The following is a 26,908-nucleotide window of genomic DNA, read 5'->3' as shown; positions in this document are numbered from 1 at the left end:
TTATTAAAAGTTTATGCAATAAGTTAAAATAATAAATGCGATTAAAATTGAAATAAGATTGCTTCATTTATTGGAACTTATAATAATAGGAATCAAAATCTTTACATTAACGACGAATTATCTGACACTCTGTCTTTTACTGGTTTTGTGATATTAAAATATTATGAAATATCCATATATTAAAAAGTTACAATAAGCATTGGAAATATCGAAAATGATGTTATTCTTAATGTGAAAAAGACTATGTTTGCTAATAATTTTTATCACCTTATTTCTTAACTTAAGTTGGTAAATGTGTTCTAATAGAAAATTTCCCCCCCAAGTTTTATTACCGAAAAATATAATACTTTATGCACGAGTTAAAATCTTCTCAACTTTTTAAATGCAATGTTTACGAAAGTAAAATTTTTATTTCATTATCGAAGGCGTATAGCATCTCCAGAATTTTTCGATAATTCCAAAAAGCATTTATTTTGTATAATTTTGAAGATTTTTTGAGTGCGAAGAATAATAAAGATTTACACAATTTTATAATTGCTATTTTCTTCTTGTAAAAAAAACTTATACATGTATGTAAAAAGATGAATTCCGAGAGAAAACATAACCAGATCCAACAAAAAAAGATACTTAGATTATAAAAGTTTTTAATGTTAAATATGTAAATTAAAATCTTAGTATATTTTTCCTTTTGCAAAAACATGTATCGAAACTAATTGCTTAATTTGTTATTACAATTAAAACGTAAAACAGAATATATATATTTCTAATGTTTCTTTTGGTCATTATAATATCAAAGTATATGATCTTTGCAAAAAAGTTTTCTTCTTTTTTGACTCGTAACGTTTTTGATAATGACCTGTGGTTAATTTTGCAAAGCTTAATACAAGAATGTATCAAAAATATAGTAATTAACAAGAATTTACAAAATGTATTTATAATCAAATTTATTCGTTTTATTCTATAATTTATAAACAGTTATAAACTAAATTTCTTTTTACATAAATATTCATATAAATTTTCTTTTTAAATTTAGAGTATTGTCCTAAGGAACTTATGGAAAAAATTATAAACAAAATATAAACAAGTAAATGCGAAAAATTTAAGAAAACTGCATTTCTTTAACATCAATATTAACATTTGACGATCGTTAAAAATCCTTTTAAATATATTAGATGAAGTAATGTCGTAATGTCTTTTATAATTTTTTCTCAAATAAAAAATAAAAGTGTAAAAGTTATATTTAACATTTTGATAAATAATTAATCGAACTCCATCCAATGTGATATTAGTTAAGGCGCTTATTTGCAAACTCCAAATTTTAAATTTACCCTTTAATATCCCAAAAGTATTTTTTTTTTTCTAAAAAAACTGTCGAAATTATATAATTCGATATAATTTAGAAATGTCTAAATGGCGAATCATGTGCTTTATGCTAAAATTTTTTTTTTTTATTTAAAAATTAGAGTTCTTTGTTTATTTAAATTTTCTATGAAGGATTTGCCGCTGATTCAAAATCGAAAAAATGTTAAGAATTTGGCTGATGGAGACTCCAAATTTTAATTTAAAAGTGTCTTTTCCTAATTTGCTTAAGGTTTTTACCTAAATTTTGACTCTTCCTAATGTTTTAAATAATTTAAAGTAGACACTTATAAGAATATGATATAAATATAATGAAAATTTTGAAAATAAAAATGATACTCAGAATGTAAATTGGTTGAAAAATGTATTAAATACCATCTTGTTTGCTTTATGTATTAAGATAAATGCATCTAAGTATGTCATTAAGCTTTTCATGGAGACAGATGCTAAAATATATGCGTTTAATGTTAAAGTGATATCAAATATGTTATAATAAGGCCTAAATATGTGAAAGTTGTAAAAATATGTATTCCTTTTAAATAAAAGGTATCCTTAAATGTCCTAATTATAATGTAAAATAAAATTGTTTTGCTTAAAATGTAAAAGTTTGAATGTGTAAATGTGCATGAAATTTAAACGAACTTTAATTTTAATTTTGCTTTAATTAAATAATTCTAATAATAATCCAAATTTAGAGAAGGTTTATATTTTAAACTTTTTAGAAATAACTATTTATAATATAATATTTTAAATTGCGCTTAATGTGATATTTTTTTACATAAACTTAATATATTGAAGGATTCTTTGCTATAAATATCTTAATCTTTTTATAGTTTAAGCACTCGTTTTAAGTTTCGTTTTTAAATAAAAAATTAAAATGTTTATAAATTATTAATTTTTATAGATATATATATAAATTTATATTTGTGAATAACTTTATTATTATTATTATTTTATAAATAATATTTATGTTTACTTATTTTTTATATATAATTATTTTTATAAAAATTTTTTTTGTTCAAATGTGCTTTTCCATTTCTTAAATAAATTCTTCTCCATCATTATCTTCTTAAAACTTGAAAAAAAATTAATAATAAAATGTGTTAAAAAAAAAATACTTAAAGTTTAACAATTTAAGCTTAAGGCTTTTTATCTTCTGAAAATGAAATACAGGTAACTTTTATATTTTTTAAATTATCGCCAATTTTGCTAACTTTGCTTAATCCTTTATAAATATTCGCTTAATAAATGATTTTCTTTATTTAATTTCTAAAAAAATTTTTAAAAATTATAATAAATAAAAATAAAAACCTATAAACAAAGGTAACAGGAGCCGATTCATTATCTTTTAATTTTTCAATAGAAACAAAACCTTTATCAAGTACATCATTTGTCATTAATTTAAATTTAGTAACATTTTTTTCGAATAGCTTAACAAATGGTTCTTCATATTAATACTTATTTTCTACCTTAGTAACATCAGGCTCTGGACTTGCAGTATTAGGCTCATCATCATCTTCACCTCCGTTATCATCATCAGAGCATCCGCCCTCTTTCTTTTTTTATCCGAACAAATCGTTATTATTATTATTTGCAGCTAAATTTCCAAAAAGACCTCCTGTAATTTACTAATTAATTGGCATATTTCCAAAAAGACCTCCTGCATTTGTGCCAGTAGCAAAAATATTTGGAATACTTGTATTATTAGTATTTTGTCCATTATTAGTAAATAAACCTCCAGAAAATAAGGCACCTGTATTAGGAGGATTATTTGAAAATAAAGATCCTGAAAATAAAGAAGGACTAGAATTATTATTATTACTAAACAAGCTAGAGCCAGGTGTTATATTTATGTTTCCAAATAAACTTGACTTTTATTGTTTTTCTTCTGTTTGTTTTTTCTCAGATTCCCTTTATTTTTTTATTTGTTATTAATTTATATTTTAATTTTAACTATTTTTCGGATTATTCTTAGAGCTTTTTATCTCCGTTTTAACCTTATTTACCATTTGATTATTTCTTTGAATATATATATTTTAAATTATATGTATAAAATATAATATATTAAATACTTCTTCTTTTTATTATCCTTCATCTAATTTTGCAATTAATTTAGTTTTTGAACTTTCGTTATTTTCATTATCTTATGCTTTTGCGCCTATAAGCTTTATTATTCTATTTTATATATAAATAAATTTTTTGGCCCATTAAATTATATTTTAAATTATTTTCACCTTCTTTATGCTATCTCTTCCTATACATATTAATTAAAAATAAAAAGGTTTAATATAATAAAAATAATTCTTTTTTTTCTTTTTTTTTTGTTACAGGTGTATTTATTTTTCCTAATCCAGGTACTTTCTATAATTTTAAATATATTAAACAATATAATTATATATATATATATATATATATATATTTATACATGTTCATCATTATCATCATTATCAATTTGCTTTTTATTTTTTTGATAATATAAATAGTTACAAAAATTATATTTTTAGCTTATATATTTATTTAATATAAATATTTAAAAACCTTTTCATCAATTTCATATTCTGGCTTTCTTTTTCCCATTTTAATTATATTTTATTTATATGCTAATAAAATCCTTTTTTATTTTATCTTTTATAAAAAAATTAGTATAAAATAACAATTTATATAGTAAAATAAATATAATCATCATATAAAATTATCTTTTTAATTTATAATATTAAATATAATAAATAAATAATACAAATTATTAGTGTTAATTTTATACTTTCTTACTTTTATTTTTAAATTAATAATTATTTATTATCAAATATTTTCAAAATATCTGAATAATTTTTTATTATATTAGTTCTAATTTAATCAATTTATAATAATAATATTTATTTAGAATTGATTATATTAAATTATAGAAATATATTTTACGATATAATGAAATTATTATTTTATATTAATATATAAAATAATGATCCCTATATATTATTTTTAATTATATTAGTTTTCAAAAATAAACTTATTTAATTGAATTAAATTAAATTAAAATATAATATGATTTTCTGAATTTTCATTTAATTTGTGTTTAATTAATTTTATATATTAAAACATAAATATAAAAGTATATAATTTTTTTTTTGTATTTAAAATAATTAAGAAATTAAATAATTTATTTTTAAATAAATATAAAAACATAAATAAAATAATCTAATTATTTATTAATAATAATTAATTTTATCTTTTAATTTCATTAACATTTATCCAAAACAACTTTAGCTTATCTTAAAACTTTATTATTAACTTTATAACCAGTTTAAACAACTTCAGCTACTTTCGAATTTTCATTTACTCTTATATTTTCAGAACTTTCATGATCATTTTTATTAAAATCTTCTCCTTTATTAGGACTGATCTTAATAACTCCATTTTTTTCTAAAATCTTTTCAAAAATTTTATATGTCATAGTAATTCCTTCATAAAGTTCATCCCTTTATGAAGTCTATTTCAAAATATTTTCCAAACTAGCTTAAACATCTAAAACCTCACATGCAAATACTTAAATTGCTTGAGATTTGTATTATTCTTTTTCTTTAGATAAACTTTGACGAATATTTTCTGTTACAGAATATTCTTGATCATATTTATTTTTTAGATTTATTGCTTCATCTTAAGTTTTCTTTAACAAAGATTAGCTTTCTTTTATCTTTTTTATATATTGATTTTTTAATTATATTAATAATTTAAAATATATGTTTAGTTTACCTCTTAATTTAATTATTATATAGTTTTTTCAGTTTCTTTTTACTATGTTTATAACTCATTAGCTATTTAAATAGCTTTTTAATACGAATCATTAGTTCCTATTTCTATTTTAAGTAATTATATTTTGTAAAATAATGCAAATATTTTTACTTAATAGATCTAAAAAATCATTAGGAAGGTCTTCTTATTTTTCTTAACTATTTTCTTTATTTTCATTTTAATTATCTTTTTTGCTCCATATAAAACTGAAAAATGGCAATTGTATTAGTTATTTTTTTAAAATAATTTTTTAAAAAAATAATACTTATTTTAAGAAGTGAAATTTAATCTCTTAAATTAAAATTTTCTGAAAATTGAAAGTTATTTTACAAGATTTAATGACAAATATAAATTTTTCATTTATTTGTTTTGTTTTTGAATATTCTCGAATATCTTTTTTTTATATTTTTATTTTTTTTATTAAATAATTGTTATGAATAAATAAAAATAATAATAAATATATTTTTTTATTTCACCCTTAAAAAAAAATTGATTTTATAAGAAAATAAAATCCTAATTGCTAATTTTTACATTATTTTATAAAAAATTAAATAAAATAGTATTTTTCTATAGAAAATAAAATTAAAAACAGATAATTTAAATTTGATTGTTCAAACTTTCTAATAAAAATAGATTTGAAGGCAATAAATAACTACTTTTCTTTTTTACAATTAAGAATATGAAAATATAGTTATACTTATTTCTATTTTATTTTTATTTATAAATTATGATAAAATTTTAAATCCGAAAAAATAAATTATATATTTAACTTATTTTTATTAACTTTTAAAAATATATATTATAGATTATTTAAAATTTATATTGCTTTTTATAATATTCTTATTATTTGTTAATTTCAAAATATTTTATCAATTAAACTAAATAATATTAAAGTATGAAATTAAAATAGTTCAACCTTGTATATTAAGGATAACTTTTTCAATATATTCGCTTCTCCTATCATAAAAAATTATATCGTTTTTTTCCCAAAAGGTATCTTATATCTATATAAATTTCTTTCTATTTTCCCAATAAAATACATAAAAAATAGACCATGGACCAACAAAAAATGCAGCAGTTTTTAAAGCAATAAAAATAATAGCAATAAAAATATTGAAACTAAAATAAAAAGAGTTACATTGATTCATATTATCACATTTTTTATGAGCTAAATAATCCCATAAAAACATTACTATTGAAGGTATTAAATGTCCTCCAATTAAAATTTATAATTGCCTTTTACTCTTTATTATTTATTCAACAGGTGCACCCTCTTAATTGATTTCAGCATCAAGTGCTTAAATATTATTTAGCCCAAAATACATTAAAATGCTTACAACAATTAATGAGGACCCTGATATTAATAAAAAATCTATTCTAGTGCAATTTAAAGGAGTCTATGTATTTGTTTTATGTAAAAACCCGCATAAAAACCAAAGAGAAATTACATAAATAAAAAAAAATTCTCATCTTATTATAATATTTATATTTTAAATCAGCATCTTATATTTAGAAACACCAAATTATATAGCATGTAATAATACAATTAGAGAAAAAAAGTACACGAATAGTAAAGAGAATAAGCTAATTAAACTTTATTCCAAATAATAGGAAGCAAAAAAAAATCTAAACTATAGAAATTATTAACATTATTTTATCAAAACTATTTAAAACTTTATTTTTATCTTTATATATTATTACTGATGCTTTTCCCATAAAAAAAATGCTAATGACTGATATTATAAATAAAACTAAGCATTCAAATGAACCTCCTATATTTTCTGAACTTAAATTACTTAATGAAGGAACAATAGACATTTTTTTATTTGTATATATATTTTTTTATTTTTAAATAAGCAAATGAAATATATTTTATAAATATAAAAAATTAAATTAAATATATTTATACATAAAAAATAATATAATATATTCTATAATAAAAAAGTATTATTATTATTCTTTGTTAATTTTTTACTTTTCTTTTTTTTTTAATAAAAATAAAATAATATTTTTCATATTTATATTTTCTAAAATTTAATTAAATAGCAATAATTAATGGAATATTAAATTACTGAATAACTTATTATCCTATATGGATTATAATCATTAATAGAGAAAGTTATTTGCCCAATATGCTATTATTTATTGAGTAAACCAATAATGTGTTGTAATAATTGTAATTATACAATGTGTGGTTAATGCTATTAAAATTGGACTGAAAAATAAATTCAATCTAGTGATTTTAATAGTATTAAATGCCCTTAAAAATGTAATAAAAAAGCAGAATTCGAAAATAAAATAAATCGATTTTTGCAAAATTTGCTAGACAATATAAAAATTATATGTCCTTATTCTTAAAATAAAGGTAGTAAAATTTAATGCGATAAATTATTAAAGTATGATAATTATCAAAAACATATATAAAATTGTGAATATTAATTATAAAAATGTCCTTTTAATGAAGAAGAAGTAATTATTAAAAAAGATATTATAAATCATAAGCTTTAATGTAAATATAAAAACAATAATTAAATATATGAAGAATTTGAAAATTTTTATTAAGAGTTCGAATTCTAATAAATTCCATAAAAAGAAAATGATGAAGAAGAATTTAAAAGTTTTGAAAGTTCAAATTAATCTTTTAATAATTAAAATATTTAAATAAATAATAGTTAAGTTAATAATTTATCTAATATATAAAAGTGCTAATTTTGTTAATAAGAATTAGAATAGTAAATAGTTCATGAAGAAGATTAATGTATTTCTTATTTAAGTTAAAGACTTTCTAAACTCTAAAAATAAAAATAATAAATAACTTAATAATTAGATTTAATTATGAATTCTTTAGATTTGGAATGATATAATTAGAAAACTTTTGATTAAAAAATTAAAAAACAAATTCAAAGTATTAAAATAAATACTAAAAAAAAAAATTCTAATTAAATATATATTTTTATAATGTAATAATTAAATAGAAAAAAATATTTTAAATATATAATTTTATCGTTATTTTTTTTCAATTTAAGCTTTAGTTTTTAATATTTAAAAAATATGTTTTAAAAATGAAAAAATAAAATATTTTTTTAAAAAAGTTTTCATTAAAAGATAAAATTAAAAATTATAAAATTTTAATTCTGTAAAATAAAAAAACAATAAAATATTTAAAAATTCATATCATATTCTATCTATGGTTATCATGCTTATTTTTATCTAGTTTAAATTATAGCCATTATTAACTTTGAACTAATTATTATATAATTTCATTTAAAATTTATTTAATTTTATTGCAACTTTCGACATCTATTTTTTGATCTTTTCTTCAATTGTTGGCTCAATTGAGCCTGGCACTATAGAAATTAGGTTTTAGATATATTTTTTAATAACAAAAATAATATAAAATTTAAAGCAAATAAATGCTATTAAAATTTTATACATTACTTATTATAATTTTTAGTTTATTTAATAATCAATATGTGTTATAAATTTGTATTTTTGAATTAAAAAAAATTATTTTTTAAATTTTAATTTAAAAAATAATATATATATATGTATATATTTAATACTATTATAAAATTTTATCTTTGCTTAAAATTGTCTTAATAAACTTATAATTTTTGCAAAAACAATATATTTACTAATATAAAATAGAAAGTTTTAATAAAAAATAGAAGGTATTAATATTAAATGATTATTATTTATAAATTTATAAAATTATATTTTTTATAGTTTATTTATTATCTTATTTATACATAATATTATTAAATATTTTTTATTAATTATTTTAATGAATTAATTTTTTTTGTTCAAAATATATTACCTAATCATTATTAATAATAATTAATTTAATAAAAAAAAAATTATATCGAAATTTCTCATAAATTATTTTAATTAGTAAAAAAAAACAAAATTTTATAAAAAATAAATAAAAAAACTCAAATATTTATTAATTTAAAAAAATCAAAATAAAATATATAAAAAATGTTCATTTTATTTGAAAAAATCATTATTTAGTAGCTTCTCTATACCTTTATTCGACAACTTTCCAGTCAATAATTTTCCATATTTCAGTTAAATATTTAACTCTTAAGTTCTAATAATCTAAGTAATAAGCATGTTCCCATACATCAATAGCTAGAAAACAGAATATATATAATAAACTAATAAAAAAAAATACTTAAAAGAGGAACAATACTATTCCATTCAGGCATTTCTTAATTTCCTAATTCGAACATTCTCAAAGTTTTACTTACAGTGTCATATCCAAGCCATCCCCATCCAGATCCCTTTTTGAAAAAATAAAAAAATTAAAATAAAAGGAAATACCTAAATAGAAGCAGTTCTTTTATTAAATTCTGCAATAAAATTTTCATATGAACCCCATTTTTAAGTAATTGCTAAAGTCAAAGGCGAATTACTTTCAGGTAATTATCCACCACCTTATTTAGAAGGAGCTAAATTTTCCCAATAAAGAGCATGATTTACATGACCTCCCAAGTTAAATCTAAGTCCACTTTATAATAAGGCAACTTTATGCACATCATTATTTGCAGAAGCTTCTTTTATTTAGTTGTAAATATCGTTTAAATTATTTATGTAAGTTTAATGGTGTTTTCCATAATGATATTCAAGTAAGTTTTTAGAAAGAATAGGTTCAAGATCATTTAAACCGAATTTTAATTTAGGTATAGTTGCAGGTATAGTTGATCTTAATGAAAAAAATCTTCTTAATGGAAATTATAGATTTTTCATTTATGTTTAACTTTAATTTTATATTAAATTAGATAAAGATAATTAATTAAAATAAATTATTATATATAATTTTCTAATATATTAAATTTAAAATGTTATTTTATTAAAATCTTTATTTTTTGAAAAAAAATTAATTTTATTAAAATATTTTTTTAAAATTAACAAAATATAAAATAAAATTTTATATCAAATATACTCATATTTAATTAAAATATATATAAACAAATTCTTAAAAATAAACAGAAATTTCACTTATATATAATTTATATTTAAAATAATTTTTTATAATATTAAAATATAATTTAGATTAATAAAATTATTATATTAATATATAAAAAAATTACAAAAATAAAATAAAATTATATAAAATAAAGATTAAAGATATATTTAAAATATTTTTTAATAAAAAAAATTATAAATAATATTAATTGACAAATTAAATATTATAAATTTATACATTATTTATAAATATATATATATATATATATATATATATATATATAAATATTTATACATATATATATATTTATTTTTTTTAGATTTATTTTTTATCTTATAAATATATATAAAATTTTTATAAATATATTTATTTAAATATTATATTTTTTATGTTTTGCAAACAATCGATATAATTTTTCAAATTTTGTACAACAGTTTAACATAATATATAATAAGTTGATAAATTTTCTTAATTATCATAATTTATTAGCAAATATGATTCTTAAAGAGCTTTGAAAGGATTTCATGATGCAAATTTATAAACTGATATTCTTCCTATAATTTAGCATTATTAAAATATAGGTTTTACCTCGGAATAATTGGGTGATTTATTTTTATAAAAAATAAGTAGCTTACGTAAAAATACAAATGACCTAATTGTTAAAACTGATGGTTTACAATTAACTTAATTTTTAAATAGCAAATTTAATCTTAATTAAGCATAAATTAGAAAAATAATACATAGAAATGCATGTTTTATATCTTTAACATAAGAAGAAATTTTACAAAGAATTTAACTTCATTCCTAACTTTTAGGATGTGATTAGGTATATTTTTATAGTATTTAATTTTAAAAATATTTAAATAAAACAAAGAATTAATCATTAAAAAGCCTAATACTATATCCTTGTATATTCACAAACGATATGAAATATTAAATAGAGAAACTTTTGGATATTTTGCCAGTTTGGAGTGGTTTTTCTTAAGAATAATGTTAATAAATTATATTAGCTCATCCATATATTTTAGATTTTAATTATGATTACATAAATACTAATATTAAAAATATGAAAACTAGATAATTTACATCATAATAATTATTTAAAATTGTAAATTGCTTATTTAAAATAATAAATTTAATTTTTTTTTTAGCTTATGACTACAGTAGAATTTGTTTAAAGAAAACCAGGGCATTAAAATAGAGTATATTAATTTCCAAGAACTATAAAACTATAAGAATAAATAGTATATTTAATAAATATTAAAAATAATTTAAATTTATAAATTTTAAATAGGCTAATGAAGCATTTACTAATAACCCAGAATTATTAAATATTTGTCCTGTTACTGTTCTTCCTTTAAAAGTATTATAAAAATAAGTTTATTTTAATATAGGATTTATTTATTTTAAATTATAAAGTCAAGAATGTTGAGAAGTTACTTTAAAATAAATGAACCCTAGTAATTTAGAGAAATCTATACTTCATATCCTTAAATTTTCATAAAGTAAATTTTTAATGTAATAATTATATTAAAATTAAAAAAAATAATTAAAAGTTCAATTGGTAGTTTAGAATTAAAGAATAGATATTTATTAAAAAAAAAATACAAATATAATAAATATAAAATCTTCTTAAATTTTTGTCTTTATCTTATTGCCAAACTATTAGACCAAGGTTAATATTATATAATAAAATTTTATATTTTATTTTTTTTAGACTAGAAACATTAATAAGAAAAGATATTTAATATAATATTAACGAAGATTTATTTATAGAAGAAAATTCATTTTTAAATAAATATTAAATAAATTAATAAGTATAATATTTATTTTAACTTTTTTAAATAATTAAAAATAAAGGAATTTGATAAAATCAAATTAGAAAGATCTATACATGAGGAAAAGGATATTAGAATTAACTTTTATTTATAAATAATAAATGAATGAAAATTTTATTTTATTAAAAAAAAAAATCAAACTAATATTTAATAAAAAAAAACATAAACGAAAAATAAAATTAAAATTTATTATAATATAAAAAAAAATATATAATTAAAAAATATGTATTTAATTAATAAATAACAATAAAAATCATAAATCATCTTTTTTAGTTCTTTATCTTTTAAGTTTTCCCTTTTAGTATAAAATAACAAATTCATTAATATTTTCAGCAGTTATATCTTTTTAAAAAGCATAAATATTTTCCCTTTTAGAAGTAGAATAAACCAATTTTATAACTGGTAAATCCTTTTCATTTACATCTAAAATATCAATCAGTTTATTAAAATTATTTTCGAATCCATCGTCCTGTTTTGAAACTGAAAAAATAACATTTCCTCCTTTATTTTACAAAGCACTTTTTTCAAATTCTTTAAGTGCATTTATAGATTTTTGATTATTATTGCATACAAAAAATAAAGCAGGATTTTAATTAACGAAAATCATACTTACTGCCCTTTTATCAAAAGGAATAATATGAGGAATACTATGAGAATCAATAAATTTTATAATTTAAATGATTTTTAACTCACCTGTGTACTCATCTCTTTTATTATCAAAATTTTTATATAATACAATACTCAAATCTTCAGCTTATTCTTAAGCTCGAATTTATTAATCTAATACATAAGCAAATTTAGTTTCTTCATAACTCATGGCTACTAATTTAAAAGTTTAAAAATTAGTTTCTTACTCGTTTAAACCTTTTTTTCAATAAAAAAATAATCTATTTATTAATCATTATTTTTTTACCAAAATAAACAATTAAAGCTTAATTCTTTTATTTTAATTCTTCTAGTTATTCAATATGATTTATTTTTTCGGAAGATTTTTCAATTTTTTAATTTAGCCAGTTTCTTAAATCTTCTTCTTTTTTTTAATCTTGTATATATTTTATATTATGCTCTAAATTTCCAAACGAAAATAAACGTAAATCAGGATAGCCATCAACTTTATATTTTTTTGATAAACTCATATGTATTGACATATCTGATTTTGCAAATTTTACATTTTAATTTTAATAATTTTGTGATATTTTTATGAATTCAGGATCGAGTTACTTGCAATGATCGCACCATGGGGCATAGAAATCTATAAAAACATGTTCGTTTTAAGTAACAAAATCATTAAAATTTTATGGGTTTAATATATATATGCCGTTTTTATCTTACATAACATTGCTATTTTATTAAGATACTGAAACATAAATTAAATAAAAGAAAAATAATATAAAAGAAAGCATATTTATTTATTTTATTTGTATATGTATTTTAGTTTTTAATTAGGATTTATATTATTTTATTTTTTTAAAAAAATACCTTTATTTTTATTATTAAATATAGAAAAAATATATAATAAATAATTCAAAAAAAAATATAAATTAAAATCATAAAAAAGAAAAATAAAAAATGTGTAAACATATTTTAAATGTCTAAGTATCAATTAGAGCACCATGTTGCAAAAAATGGTTTGATTGTGCAGAATGTCATAATGAATCATAGGATCATGAACTTAAAAAAGCTCTAGAAATGATATTTGCATGCAAAGCTTGTAAAAAATGCTTCAGAAAAGATTTAAAAGACTTTGATGAGTCAGATGAATTTTGCCCTCAGTAAATATTTTTATTATATGTTTCTAGTTTTTAATATTTTCTTTTTCTTTAGTTGCGATAACCATTATATAATTGATGCTGTTACAAAGGAAGTTAGAGATTCTTGATTTATATTAAAAAATATACATATATAATATATTAATTAATGGTTTTTTTTATAATGTTATATGTTTAGTACTTATCTTTTTGTAAAGATTTTTGAATAATTTGATAAGTTTTTTTATTAAACATTTCAAATAGCTTTCAAAAAATAATTTAAAAAGATTATAATAAATTTTAAATAATATTTTATAAGACAGACATAATTAAAAAAATAATTATTAAACATAATTCCAAAGTAATGCTGAGGAAAATCTTAATAAATAATTATTTATATATATATTTTAAAAAAATTTTAATTTTTAAATTTTTTTATCACTAAAATAAAATATCAAATAAGTTTTACTTTTTAAAATTATATTCATTAAAAAAAATAGTTAAATATCAAATATATAATAAATAAAAAATATTAAATTTAAAATATTTCAAACATATATAATTTAAAATGTTTATAATAAAAATTATAAAATTTGTATTTAAAATTTAATATGATAATTATAAATTGCCTTAAAAAAGAAAAAAAAATATATTCAAAACAATAAATTATTATTATAACTATAATATATTTATTTATAAATACAACTACAGAAATTTAAAAATTATATTGTCATTTATATAAATTTTAAAATAATTTATTCAAAATAAATAAATAACTAAATATATATATAAAAAGTAATAATAGAATTTATATTATTTTTTTTATTAAAAATGCAAGTAAAAAATTATAATTATATTTAATCTTTCTTTTTTTAACTTTAACATATATAAATTAAGCGGTAATAGTTATTTATCATAAGCAATATAAAAAATTCTTCCAATAATAATATACCTTCGTAATTTGTAAAATATATATAAGCATTGTTCGTCCATTAATAATTTCTTATGACTTATTAGATACCGAAATAAACTTTTACCTATTTTTTATAAATGGTCTATTATTACTGCGTGAATATGGCTTCTTTATGGAATTATTATAATATATATAATTGATTTTCAAATTTTACTTTAGCTAGCTAAAAATTTTAGACAATAAAGTAATCTAAATTAAAAAAAAAATGAGATTTATTTCCCTTTACAAGATACTTGTTTACAAGTTAATTCTTAAAGCTCTATCAAATAATTAAAAAATAAGGAATTAAACAAATTTTTAAACCAAGGATAAATACATAACTCATTTTATTTAAAACAAAATTTATTCTACTTTTTAAAATAGTGCTTTAAATTTAATTTAAAAAAAGCAAACTTTATATAATAATCATCATATTGACTTGATAATATAATTTTATCAATTTAAGAGATTAATTTAATTTAAACAGACAATCTATATAAATGATAAAGACTGAGTATAATTTTTATGCTCTTTAGAAGGTAAATATTTTAATTTTTAGAAAACAATTTAACATCAAACTTTTTTTTTTGAATAGTTAAAATTCGTTAATGCAAATTGTTTGTCTAAAGCAGTTTTTATTTGGTAAGAAAATGGTATTTGTATTATTAATTAGGGCAATAAATAATAATCATATATTTTGGTACATTTAGTTAGAGTTAATTTTTGGGAATACATTTTAGAAAATAATAAGTTTATTACTATTATTAAAAACTTATTTTAGAGAATATTTAAAAGTAATTTTTTTTAAAAAAATAGTGAATTATGATAAAATTTTATTTTTTAATAAAATTTTATTTAATTAAAAAAATATTTCTTTTTATAGTTTTTTAACAAACAAAATTGTATATTTAATTAAAAATATATACATTTTTTATATTTTATAATGTTATAATAAAAATACAAGATTTAAAAAAAAATTAATTATGAGAAAGTATAATAATTAATAATATATTACAGTAATTTTTTTAATAAATAGTAGTTAAAGTTTAAAAAATAAAGTAGGAATTATATTATTAATATAAATTATATAATAAATTTAAAAATAATAATAAACATAAAAAATATAAATTCAAAAAAAAAAAAAAATTTTTAAAAATTATCAAAATAAAAAATAAAGCAAATATATTTAAAAAATAAAATATTAATAAAAAAACATAATAATAAATTATTTAAAAAAAAGTGTTTTAATAAAATGAATAACAATCAATAATAAGATTAAGATTAAAAAATAATTTATGATGATGCAAGCAATTATGATGAATATATAAACAACTCATAATAAAATATGGTAAAATGTGATAAATGTAATGTATTGCCAATAAATTATATAGAATTGAATTGTTAGCATAGTTTTTGTTTAGATTGTATGGCATGTTGGTTTATTTATAAAAATTATTGCAAAGAAGAAATATATTATTAAACAGAAATCGATAATAATGAAATAAATATTACATTAAATGTTGAATGCATAAATTGCTAGAAAATTACTGAACTTGATTTTGATTCAATAAAAGCAATAAACGAAGTAAAAGAAAAAATAGAAATGATGTAAATTTAAGAGTAAGAAAAAGAAGATGACGAAAATAATGGTAATTAATAATTTATTTCAGCTAAAAGTTAATTATAAAATATTTTATAAATTATTTAAAATTAAAATTAGATTAAAAAAATGAATAAGAGGAAGAAGAGGAAGAAGAAGAGGAAGAATAAGAAATTAAAAAATATCCCGAAAATAAAGAAAACAAAATAAAAACTTAATAAGATAATTAATTTAAATTATTTACTAATTAAAACTAAGAATAAAATTACTAAGCTAATTACTAATAAAAAAACAATAATAATAATAACTTTTATTAAAATTAAATATATTAATAATAATAGCAGAAAATATAATCATCATTTCATTCATAAAATTTAAACTAACCAATTTAAATTACAGCTAATTTTAATTAATAACAATTTTAATAATATTGTCAATAACCTTAAAATAATTCGCAATAATAATAATAACAGTAATAAATATACTAACAGTAATAATAATAATAATAATAATAATAATAATAATAATAATAATAATAATAATAATTTTGTGAAATACATCCTTTTGAAATTTTAAATTTTTACAATTTCTAAAATAATTAAGTAATGTGTTGTAAATGTATATAAGAAAATTAATACTAATATTATAATGATGATTAGTAAATAATTTAATTTGAAAAAAGTTTACCAATATTTTCTGGAAAAGTAGAAGAATTTAATCGGTAAATAAATATAAATATAGAACTTTTGAAGCTTTACAAGAATTAATTTTATGATAATTCTATTAAATAAACAGAAAAGATAAATAATTAAAAAAACAATATAATTTCATAATTTTCAAATTTATTTTAACTTCTTTAACATAAATAGTAATGTATATTAGATGAAATTGAGAAAATAAAACAAGTTTTCGATTTAAAAAATTAATCTCAATCAGAATCAATATCTTCCACATTAAAAACTCTAAATGAATTAAAAGAATACTTCGGAAATTTACAAAACATAAATTGTGATATTCAAACATTTAAAATATATTAGTAAAGCAAGTAAATATTTGAACAAATTCTCAAACAAAACGAAGAGCTCATCCATTTTTAGAACAAATAATAATACGAGTTTAATACTTAATTTAATTTTTAGCATGCCTAAGATGTTATTAAGTAAATAAAATTTGCAGAAAATAAAATATTATCAAGTTAGGAGGCCGAAAATAATTTTAATGGATAAAATTTGAAGTTATCCACAAATTTTAAAAATGGTTTTACTTTTAATAATAATAATAATGCAGATAAATAAATAAAAAATCTCTATTAGAGTATTTTTTTAAATAATGCTTAAAGAAGCTCTACAGAATAGTTAAATACTATTAATAGTTTGGATTTTTGTAAATAGTAAAAGAAAAAAAAAAATATTTTTGGTTTAAATACAAATGAAAATGCAAATAAAAACGAATTCTAAATGTTCAAAAGTATTGTTTTAGACGAAAAAGAAGGATTCTATAGGAAAAGAAATGAGTTTTAAATGAATTATGGGAAAAATAACTCTTAGTTTGGAGGATTTAAAGGCTATTTTGGATACAATAAATCCTTTTTTGATAGCTTTTAAACTGATAAAAACACTAATATAAATACTAGTGCAAAAAATTCGTTTTTAAATAAAAAAAATAATTTCAGCTAATAAGGATTCTAATTAAAATCTCTTAAAAAATATTAAGATTTATTTTAAATGTAGAAAAAAATACTTTTTAAAAGCGAAAGATGATTATTTTTTATATTTTATTTATATTTTCTTTTTTATTTATTTATTAATAATTTTATTTAAAAAAAAATTAAATTTTTTCGTTTTTTTTTTTTTAAAATAAAAAAGTAATAATAAAAAAAATATATGTTTCCTTGGTTTAAAGAAGAAGAAGAATAAAAACAATATTAAATATCAACTAAAGTAGAAAATAAATCTCGATAAAATGAATTAAAAGATTATTATAAAAACAATGTTAGTTAATATAATAAATAAAATATTATTTCAAGAGATGAGAAAAAAAAGTACTATAAGAAATTAAAAATGGAGATTCAAATAATGACTTTATACTTAATTTTGGTAAAAATAATAGAAATTACCCTATAAATAAAAATGATTATGCAAAAGAACTTTCAAAACAAATAGAAGATAATAAACTTTTTGAATAAAAAAAATAAGATTAATATAATAATAATACTAATAAAAACACTCCTTCTTTAAATAATTAATTATAAAAATAAGACTTTTGGTAAAAAAACGATCAAATTTTAATGAAAAAAATTATTTAATAATAGTAAATACCATAGAATATGCAATTAAACAAAAATAATTTTGATAATAAACATAATTATTAAAAAAAATACGAAATTGAAAATAAATATAATTTTGAAAACAAGTAATAAAATATGGAAAACAAAAATAACGATGAAAATAAAAATGATGAATAAAAAAATCAATATAACGAAAATGAAAATAATAATATCTATGAAATTGAATAAAATTTTAAGAATAATTTTGAAAATATAGAAAATAAATAATATTCATTTTAAAAAAGATAATTATTGGAAGATAATAAAATTACTTATGATTCCAATAAGAATTAAAATTAAACGTTATAAAAATAATTTTAAAATAATACGATAGAATAATAAAATATATAAAAAATATAAGAAGAAAAAGGATAATAAATATATTAGCAAGAAGAAAAAGAAGATTAAAAAACAATAAAATAAAAAAAAGTAGCAGAAGAATTAGCAGAATAAATAAGATAAAAATAAAAATTAAAAAATTAAGAAAAAGAAAAAGAAAGGCTATTAGATATATAATACGAGCAAAAAGTAAAAGCTTAATTAGAAGAACTAAATAAAAAACACAAAAGCGAATTAAATGGAGAATAATAAGAAATAAAAACTTTAAAATATCATGTAGAAAAAAAAAAATAAGATTAAATAGAATAGTAAAAGGAAAAATTTTTATCAAATTATAAGCCTACATCATAATAATCTAAAAAAAATATATTAAATGTATATTTAAAAATAACAAATATAAATAAATAATGTTTTTTAAAAAAAGGAAAATAATAATTATAGTAATATTAGCAATAATAATAGTAATGTAAATACAAGTTTAATAAAATAATAATAATAATAATAACAATAAAAATAATAATAATAATAATAATAATAATAATCAAATTTTAAATTGGATGATATTTATTCATAATAAAGAGAATTCAAATCACCTTTTAATTAAAATATAAAAGAATTTTAAGAAGAAGAAACAGAAAAATAAAAACAGCCATAAATATCTTAAAATGATTATTTCGAAAGAAAATATGATATGTTATGGAAATTAAAAGAAAAGAAAAATGATGAAGAGCTTCATAAACTAAAAGATCAATTATATTTTTAAACGTCTATTTTATAAAAAGATGTCGAATAAATGAAAAGTGATGCAAAAGCAGCTCAGTAGATAAAAAATCAGGCTCTTTTTGACTTATAAAATTTAAAAGATAATATACAAAAATAGACGTTTGGTGAAAATATAAGATAGAAAGAAATTTAAAAAATTACTACAAATTCAGGTTTTTTTAGTAAACAAATCAGTAATATTATACCAAATAATTAATAAACACTATTAAAATATAAAATTGAGAAAAGAATTAACGATTTGTAATTTAATTAAGCAGAATTGTAGCTTTTACAAGTTGAAACAATGTTAAGACAATTCGTAAATTGAACTTAAAAAAAAATTATATATAGTTATCTATTAAATTAATTTATTAATTTTGTTTATTGTAATTTCTTAATTTTTATATATTTTTTTCATTTTTTTTTGTTTGTTGATGTTAACTTATCGTTTAAAACTTATTTAAATTAATCTATAATTTTATTTTCTTTTTTTATTTATTGCTCGTAATTATAAATTGCTAAGGCCTTTTTTTCTTAAATACTATATACTTTTGCTTCTTTCATTTGTCTTACAGCATTCATTCTTTTATGCCTTGAACCACTCATTACATAACCTAATTCTTCATATCGACTAATTTATTCAGAAGAAAGACCTACTTCACCTCTACGAGGTATTCTTTTTCCTGAATCTATATATTAAGCTATAGCTTGGCCTTCTCCGGGTAACAAAGTACCACCATAATTGCTATCTCGCTTATTTTCTGATATTATCAATGGCTATTATATTGTATAAATTTAATATAAATATTTTTTTAATTTTTACCATAGGCCCTATTACAAATTGTGATTAATGATTTTAGTTTTGTCTTTATGTTTCAAGATAATTTTCATCATCTTAATATTCTTCATTTTCTTCTTATTATTATTAAATTTCTTCACTTTTTTTATTTCTTTAAGTAGGTTTTTAAAATTTAGGACCTTTAAGTTTTTCACGACATTATCTGGCAAAAGAATTATCTGATTCAAATTCAATTTCATCTTCATTTTCTGATGAAGAAGAAAATTAAGATGATTTAGAAGATTCTGAAGAAGAAGAAGTATTAGAAGCAGATGAAGATGTAATTGATTATTAATTTTATATTTTTTCTAATTTTCTTAGTCTTTTTTCTTCTTCTTGTTTTAGTTATTCTTTTTATATTTCAAGTTTTTCTAATTCTTGTTTTTTCCAATATTTTTCCAAGTTTTTATTATAAGTTTCCTCATCTGTACTGTAGTCCCAAAAATGAACTTTTAATTATAGATTTTAACGTTTTTCAATACGGTTTTCTTTTGAATAATATGGCTTTTTGGAATAATAATTATTTTGTCTAAGAGGTGACGAAGAAGATGAAGAACAAAATGATTTTTTTTGATTGTTTTATATTATTTACGAGGAATTTGATCTAGATCTTTTTTTATGTTTTTTTTCGTTTTTATGTTCTCTTGAACGAGAACGATTTTTTTTTCCCATTTTTTAATTTATTTTTATGAATATATTTATTATTTTACTTTTTAAATATATATGTATATATATATATTTATTCTTTATTAAATTTTATTTATATTTAAAGATGTTTTTATTGTTTTAAATTTATCTAAAATCTTTTTCTATCTTTTACACAATTTATGGTTATTTAAATAAATAATTAGATTTTAAAGATTTGATTAGTTTACAATTTAATTAATAGAAAATATATTTGAATGAGATATTATTTAGTTATTTTAAAAGTATGAAAAATATAATTATAATAAATATCCCTATAAAATTATATAATTGATTCTTATAATTTGTAAATCAAAATATTATTATAAATATTAAAATAAAAAAATATAATTTGAGAAAGAATTTTTTTTAAATTTTAGATTTTTTTAATAAACAAGAGAATTAATACTAGCCATAATAAAATATAGATAATTACAAAAATAATGAAAACATAAAGTTTATATAATCTTTATATAATTAGAAACACATAAATTTTAAATATTTGACACGCCATGTAAAATCTAAATAAAAAAAAAAAGCATAAAATTTAATTTTTTCTTTCATTAAATAGAATACAGACAAATATATAGAATTTGCTTAAAACAATTAATAAATGAACAATAAAAATAAAAATTCCTTTTTTGAAAAAAAGTTAATACAAAAATATCATATCTACAACAAACTTTCGAATGTAATAACAAATAACCAAAAAATTTAAATAAAAAATAAAATTTAAAAAAATTATAAAAAAGAAATTAATTATTTTTTGATTTCATTTTTTAACAAACTAAATAAAAAGTATTAAACATAATAAATATATAAAAAAATTATAAATTTTTAGCAAAAAAATTTTAAGATAATTTTTTTTACATTATTTTTTAAAAAAACATATATTTAATATTTATGTCAATATATATTTGCACATCTTTCCCATTTAGGCTTAAAAATTAAATTATAATAGAAATTATTTTTTATTGCTATTTCTTTAATTTAATAAAGACATTAATAATAAAAAAAATTAACATTATAATCAGTATTACCTTTTTTATATATTAATATTAAAAAAATAAATTTATAAATAAACATAAATTATAATAAATACTTTCAGTTTAATAAATTAGCCATTTATAACATTAATCAGTAATATATTCAGAATCTAAGGATAACATATTATTTATATCAAAATCAACTTATTAACATTCTTGAATCTGATTATCATGTGCTTCTTAACAAGAAGGAGTTTACACATTATCAAAACATTCTTCAAATTATGCAATTGAAGGTATTCCGGAAGGAGCCTTTCCTTTATCTTAAGCACATATTTTCCAATCTATAGAGAAATTATTATTATATAAAAAATAGTTCATAAGAGCGTAATTTCCGCATTAGTCTGCACATCTATAAAAGCTTTCAGGAAGAAAATCATTATCTTATACTTTAATATGGATTTAAAGAATATTTTTTTTATTTTTGTTACTTGTTTTTTCTGTTTGATACCAGCTTTGACAATCATTAATATAATCAAAACAATACTCTTTCATTCTTTATTATGAAAATTCACATTAACTAATTTCCTATTTAACATCGTTTTGTTCACAAGTAAATTTTTTTGAATTTTGTACACAAGTTTTCCATTAAAAATAGGTGGGTCTATTAGAATTTGTTTGTGGTTTTTAAGAATCTTAATTCTTTTATTTTTTTATTTTTTTATAATATATTGTTGAAGGAATCAGTATTAATATTGAAATAAATAAAAAACTTTGTATTACATTTATATTAATTATTATAAGTTTTTAATAATAAGATTTATTTTTTATAATGAAAATTTTATTTTTAATATTTTGTAGTATTTTAGTTATTTTAATATTTTTTTATGTATAAATATAATTTAATCAATATAGTAAAAATTTATAAATAAAAATAGATATTTGGTGTATTATTAGTAAATTTAATGATAAAATATTTTTATTATAATATTTATCTTGAAAATTTTTTGTTAAATATATTTTTAATAAATAATGATTTTTTTCTTTAATTACACGTAATAATATTCCTTTAATTTTCATTAAAATAAGTAAAAAAATAAAAGATTTATTTATTAAGTATATATAAAATCATTTATTTTTTTCAAAATAAGAAAAAATAAAAAATGAATTTATAAAAATTCAATATGAGTATATATTTTTTATTTTTTTTAATAACTATAAAATGTTAAGAAACTATAGATCTAGAAGATTTTATGTTAGGAAATAAAAAAGAAAATAACGAGGATGAAAAATAAAAAATAATGAAGTTTTTTGAATAATAAAAATAAGAAACAGAAAAAAAAATAAAAGAATTATAAGAACACATATTAGAATAAGAAACACTAAGAAAATTAGAAGAACAAAAAATAAATCTTTTAGAAGAATAAATAAAGCAAAAAATTCTTAAAAAATAAAAAGAAGAAGAATAAAAAGGCAAAAATTAAAAATAAGAATAAAAAATTGAAAATTAAAAATCAAATGAAGAAGAAAGGCTTTAGTAATCAAATGAAGAAGAAATGCTTTAGTAATCAAAAGAATAAGAAAGCGAACTCAAAAAATAAAAAGAATTATAAATAGGAAAACTTGAAAAATAAATTTAAGAAGAGAAATTTCTATTAAAATAAAAAGAAGATTAGCTTAGAATTTTGAAAATTAAAGAAGAAGAAGAAATAATAAGAAAGTAAAAAGAAGAATAAGAAGAAAAAATAAGGAAGTAAAAAGAAAAACAAGAAGAAATAATAAGAAAGAAAAAATAAGAAGAAGAAATTATAAGAATCTAAAAAGAATAGGAAATGCTTTAAAAATAAAAAGAAGAATAAGATATATAAAAATAAAAAGAAGAAGAGGAAAGAATTAGAAAACAAAAAGTATATGAAGAAGAGGAAAAAATAAGAAAGTAAAAAGAAGAAGAGGAAGATAAACTAAAAAAATAAAAATAAGATAAAGAAAAAATAATTAGAACACAAAAAGAGGATGAAGAGGAAAGAAGTAGAATAATAAAAGAAGAAGAGGAAATCATTAAAAAACTTCAATTATAATAAAATGAAATTCTAAAAATTTAAAGAGAAGAAGAAGAGTTAATTCTAAAAAAACTTAAAGAAGAAGAATTGAAATAAAATAAAATAAAATTAGATTAAGAAAAAAACAAAAAGCTGAAAGAATAATAAGAAAGATTTAAAAAAATGAAAGGGTATTAAATAAAAAAGAAGCAAGAAGAAGAAAAATTAAAAAAGCAAAAAGAACAAAAATAACAAGAAGAACTTATTAAAAAATAATAGGAACAGGAAGTGTAAAATATACTTTAAGAAGAAAAAGAATAAAAGGATTAAAAATTAACAGATGAATAAAAAAATTTAAATAAAAAAAATAAGAATAAGAATAAGAATAAGAATAAGAATAAGAATAAGAATAAGAATAAGAATAAGAATAAGAAATACAAAAAAAAAACTTTAGGAAGAAAAAGAATTGTAAAAAAGGATTTAAAATCATTAAAAAGAAGTAAATGAAAAAATTTAAAAAGAGAAATTAGAATAAGAAGAAAATTAAAAAAATAATAGAAGTAAAAAAGAATATAGAAAGAAGAGCAAGAAAGTATAAGGCTTTAAAAAGAGGAAAATGAATAAATTTAAAAATAAAAATAAGAAATTTTATAATAGTAAGATATCGTTTAAAAATAATTAGAAGAAGAATTATAGTAATAGGAATAATAAAAATATCATTAAGATAATAATAAATTTTAAAAAATAGAAGAATAACAATAGACAAATTAAGGATAACAATAATAAATAAATCAAGGATAATAACAATAAACAAATTAAGGATAGTAATAATAAACAAATTAAAGATAATAATAATAAACAAATTAAGAATAATAATAAACAAATTAAGGATAACAATAATAAATAAATTAAGGATAATAATAATAAATAAATTAAGAATAATAATAAACAAATTAAGGATAATAACTATAAAAAAATTAAGAACCATAATAAATAAATATAGGTTAATAACAATAAACAAATTAAGGATAATAATAATAAGCAAATTAAGGATAATAATAAAAAATAAATTAAGGATAATAATAATAAATAAATTAAGGATAATAGCAATAATAAAATAAAGAACCATAATAAATAAATTAAGGATAAAAATAATAAATAAATTAAGGATAACAATAATAAACAAATTAAGGTTAATAACAATAAAAAAATTAAGGATAACAATAATAAATAAATTAAGGATAACAATAATAAATAAATCAAGGATAATAACAATAAACAAATTAAGGTTAATAACAATAAACAAATTAAGGATAAAAATAATAAATAAATTAAGGATAACAATAATAAACAAATTAAGGTTAATAACAATAAATAAATTAAGGATAATAATAATAAACAAATTAAGGATAACAATAATAAACAAATCAAGGATAATAACAATAAACAAATTAAGGTAATAACAATAGAAAAATTAAGGATAATAATAATAAATAAATCAAGGATAATAACAATAAAAAAATTAAGGATAACAATAATAAATAAATCAAGGATAATAACAATAAACAAATTAAGGATAATAATAATAAATAAATTAAGGATAATAATAATAAACAAATTAAGGATAACAATAATAAACAAATCAAGGATAATAATAATAAACAAATTAAGGTTAATAACAATAAACAAATTAAGGATAATAATAATAAACAAATTAAGGATAAAAATAATAAATAAATTAAGGATAACAATAATAAACAAATTAAGGTAATAATAATAAACAAATTAAGGATAAAAATAATAAACAAATCAAGGATAATAACAATAAACAAATTAAGGATAATAATAATAAACAAATTAAGGTTAATAACAATAAATAAATTAAGGATAATAATAAACAAATTAAGGATAATAATAATAATAATAATAAATAAATTAAGGATAACAATATTAAATAAATCAAGGATAATAACAATAAAAAAATTAAGGATAACAATAACAAACAAATTTAGAATAATAATAATAATAATAATAAACAAATTAAGGATAATAAGAATAAATAAATTAAGGATAATAGCAATAATAAAATAAAGAATAATAATAAACAAATTAAGAACCATAATAAATAAATTAAGGATAACAATAATAAACAAATTAAGGTTAATAACAATAAACAAATTAAGGATAATAATAATAAACAAATTAAGGATAAAAATAATAAACAAATCAAGGATAATAACAATAAACAAATTAAGGATAACAATAATAAACAAATTAAGGTTAATAACAATAAATAAATTAAGGATAATAATAATAAATAAATCAAGGATAATAACAATAAACAAATTAAGGTTAATAACAATAAACAAATTAAGGATAATAATAAACAAATTAAGGATAACAATAATAAACAAATTAAGGTTAATAACAATAAACAAATTAAGGTTAATAATAATAAACAAATTAAGGTTAATAACAATAAACAAATTAAGGATAACAATAATAAACAAATTAAGGATAAAAATAATAAACAAATCAAGGATAATAATAATAAATAAATTAAGGATAACAACAATAAACAAATTAAGGTTAATAACAATAAACAAATTAAGGATAATAACAATAAATAAATTAAGGATAACAATAATAAATAAATTAAGAACCATAATAAACAAATCAAGG

General features: G+C 16.9%; 6 protein-coding genes across 6 annotated transcripts, besides 29 other annotated features; 1 reads left to right on the top strand and 5 right to left on the bottom strand. All coding sequences in view use genetic code 6, as the record gives it.

Annotated features, from left to right (window-relative positions):
* Positions 1 to 2,294: 2,294 nt before the first annotated feature.
* Positions 2,295 to 2,362: a microsatellite.
* Positions 2,298 to 2,362: a microsatellite.
* A 15-nt stretch (positions 2,363 to 2,377) lies between these two features.
* IMG5_051080 (hypothetical protein) lies at positions 2,378 to 3,967 on the bottom strand (the record flags this gene model as incomplete). Its single annotated transcript, XM_004037449.1, has 9 exons — positions 3,898 to 3,967; positions 3,785 to 3,814; positions 3,688 to 3,720; positions 3,594 to 3,613; positions 3,432 to 3,534; positions 3,314 to 3,378; positions 2,671 to 3,270; positions 2,478 to 2,628; positions 2,378 to 2,434 (listed from the first exon to the last, which is right to left on the bottom strand). The coding sequence occupies exons 1-9, from the start codon at positions 3,934 to 3,936 to the stop codon at positions 2,378 to 2,380; spliced, it is 1,098 nt and encodes a 365-aa protein (XP_004037497.1). The 5' UTR covers positions 3,937 to 3,967.
* Positions 3,752 to 3,783: a microsatellite.
* A 624-nt stretch (positions 3,968 to 4,591) lies between the features above and the next one.
* On the bottom strand, positions 4,592 to 4,807 carry IMG5_051070 (hypothetical protein; the record flags this gene model as incomplete). Its single annotated transcript, XM_004037448.1, has 1 exon — positions 4,592 to 4,807. One exon carries the CDS (start codon positions 4,805 to 4,807, stop codon positions 4,592 to 4,594), a length of 216 nt encoding a protein of 71 aa, XP_004037496.1.
* A 2,196-nt stretch (positions 4,808 to 7,003) lies between these two features.
* Positions 7,004 to 7,089: a microsatellite.
* A 1,691-nt stretch (positions 7,090 to 8,780) lies between these two features.
* Positions 8,781 to 8,831: a microsatellite.
* A 314-nt stretch (positions 8,832 to 9,145) lies between these two features.
* On the bottom strand, positions 9,146 to 9,905 carry IMG5_051060 (superoxide dismutase, putative; the record flags this gene model as incomplete). The annotated part of the gene is made up of 3 exons (XM_004037447.1): positions 9,469 to 9,905; positions 9,320 to 9,428; positions 9,146 to 9,276 (listed from the first exon to the last, which is right to left on the bottom strand). Exons 1-3 carry the CDS (start codon positions 9,892 to 9,894, stop codon positions 9,146 to 9,148), a joined length of 666 nt encoding a protein of 221 aa, XP_004037495.1. The 5' UTR covers positions 9,895 to 9,905.
* Positions 9,906 to 10,242: 337 nt separating this feature from the next.
* Positions 10,243 to 10,272: a microsatellite.
* Positions 10,273 to 10,357: 85 nt separating this feature from the next.
* Positions 10,358 to 10,420: a microsatellite.
* A 1,785-nt stretch (positions 10,421 to 12,205) lies between these two features.
* IMG5_051050 (hypothetical protein) lies at positions 12,206 to 13,286 on the bottom strand (the record flags this gene model as incomplete). The annotated part of the gene is made up of 2 exons (XM_004037446.1): positions 12,206 to 12,816; positions 12,866 to 13,286. 2 exons carry the CDS (start codon positions 13,284 to 13,286, stop codon positions 12,206 to 12,208), a joined length of 1,032 nt encoding a protein of 343 aa, XP_004037494.1.
* Positions 13,287 to 13,447: 161 nt separating this feature from the next.
* Positions 13,448 to 13,509: a microsatellite.
* A 12-nt stretch (positions 13,510 to 13,521) lies between these two features.
* IMG5_051040 (hypothetical protein) lies at positions 13,522 to 13,926 on the top strand (the record flags this gene model as incomplete). The annotated part of the gene is made up of 2 exons (XM_004037445.1): positions 13,522 to 13,724; positions 13,777 to 13,926. 2 exons carry the CDS (start codon positions 13,522 to 13,524, stop codon positions 13,829 to 13,831), a joined length of 258 nt encoding a protein of 85 aa, XP_004037493.1. The 3' UTR covers positions 13,832 to 13,926.
* A 1,810-nt stretch (positions 13,927 to 15,736) lies between these two features.
* Positions 15,737 to 15,779: a microsatellite.
* A 613-nt stretch (positions 15,780 to 16,392) lies between these two features.
* Positions 16,393 to 16,424: a microsatellite.
* A 284-nt stretch (positions 16,425 to 16,708) lies between these two features.
* Positions 16,709 to 16,798: a microsatellite.
* A 1,215-nt stretch (positions 16,799 to 18,013) lies between these two features.
* Positions 18,014 to 18,071: a microsatellite.
* Positions 18,072 to 18,594: 523 nt separating this feature from the next.
* Positions 18,595 to 18,661: a microsatellite.
* Positions 18,646 to 18,685: a microsatellite.
* A 711-nt stretch (positions 18,686 to 19,396) lies between these two features.
* Positions 19,397 to 19,459: a microsatellite.
* A 634-nt stretch (positions 19,460 to 20,093) lies between these two features.
* IMG5_051030 (inositol monophosphatase family protein, putative) lies at positions 20,094 to 21,189 on the bottom strand (the record flags this gene model as incomplete). Its single annotated transcript, XM_004037444.1, has 2 exons — positions 20,094 to 20,456; positions 20,503 to 21,189. The coding sequence occupies 2 exons, from the start codon at positions 21,187 to 21,189 to the stop codon at positions 20,094 to 20,096; spliced, it is 1,050 nt and encodes a 349-aa protein (XP_004037492.1).
* A 721-nt stretch (positions 21,190 to 21,910) lies between these two features.
* Positions 21,911 to 21,950: a microsatellite.
* Positions 21,951 to 22,267: 317 nt separating this feature from the next.
* Positions 22,268 to 22,300: a microsatellite.
* Positions 22,301 to 22,991: 691 nt separating this feature from the next.
* Positions 22,992 to 23,040: a microsatellite.
* A 659-nt stretch (positions 23,041 to 23,699) lies between these two features.
* Positions 23,700 to 23,771: a microsatellite.
* Positions 23,772 to 23,882: 111 nt separating this feature from the next.
* Positions 23,883 to 24,013: a microsatellite.
* Positions 23,945 to 23,986: a microsatellite.
* Positions 24,009 to 24,077: a microsatellite.
* Positions 24,078 to 24,100: 23 nt separating this feature from the next.
* Positions 24,101 to 24,182: a microsatellite.
* Positions 24,183 to 24,428: 246 nt separating this feature from the next.
* Positions 24,429 to 24,485: a microsatellite.
* Positions 24,486 to 24,592: 107 nt separating this feature from the next.
* Positions 24,593 to 24,660: a microsatellite.
* Positions 24,661 to 24,977: 317 nt separating this feature from the next.
* Positions 24,978 to 26,908: part of a microsatellite that runs on past the window's edge.
* Positions 26,091 to 26,330: a microsatellite.
* Positions 26,192 to 26,318: a microsatellite.
* Positions 26,211 to 26,285: a microsatellite.

This window comes from Ichthyophthirius multifiliis, assembly GCF_000220395.1.
Source record: "Ichthyophthirius multifiliis unplaced genomic scaffold scaff_1120509250146, whole genome shotgun sequence".
Lineage (NCBI taxonomy): Eukaryota > Ciliophora > Oligohymenophorea > Hymenostomatida > Ichthyophthirius > Ichthyophthirius multifiliis.
This window is presented reverse-complemented; position numbering and strand designations above follow the sequence as displayed.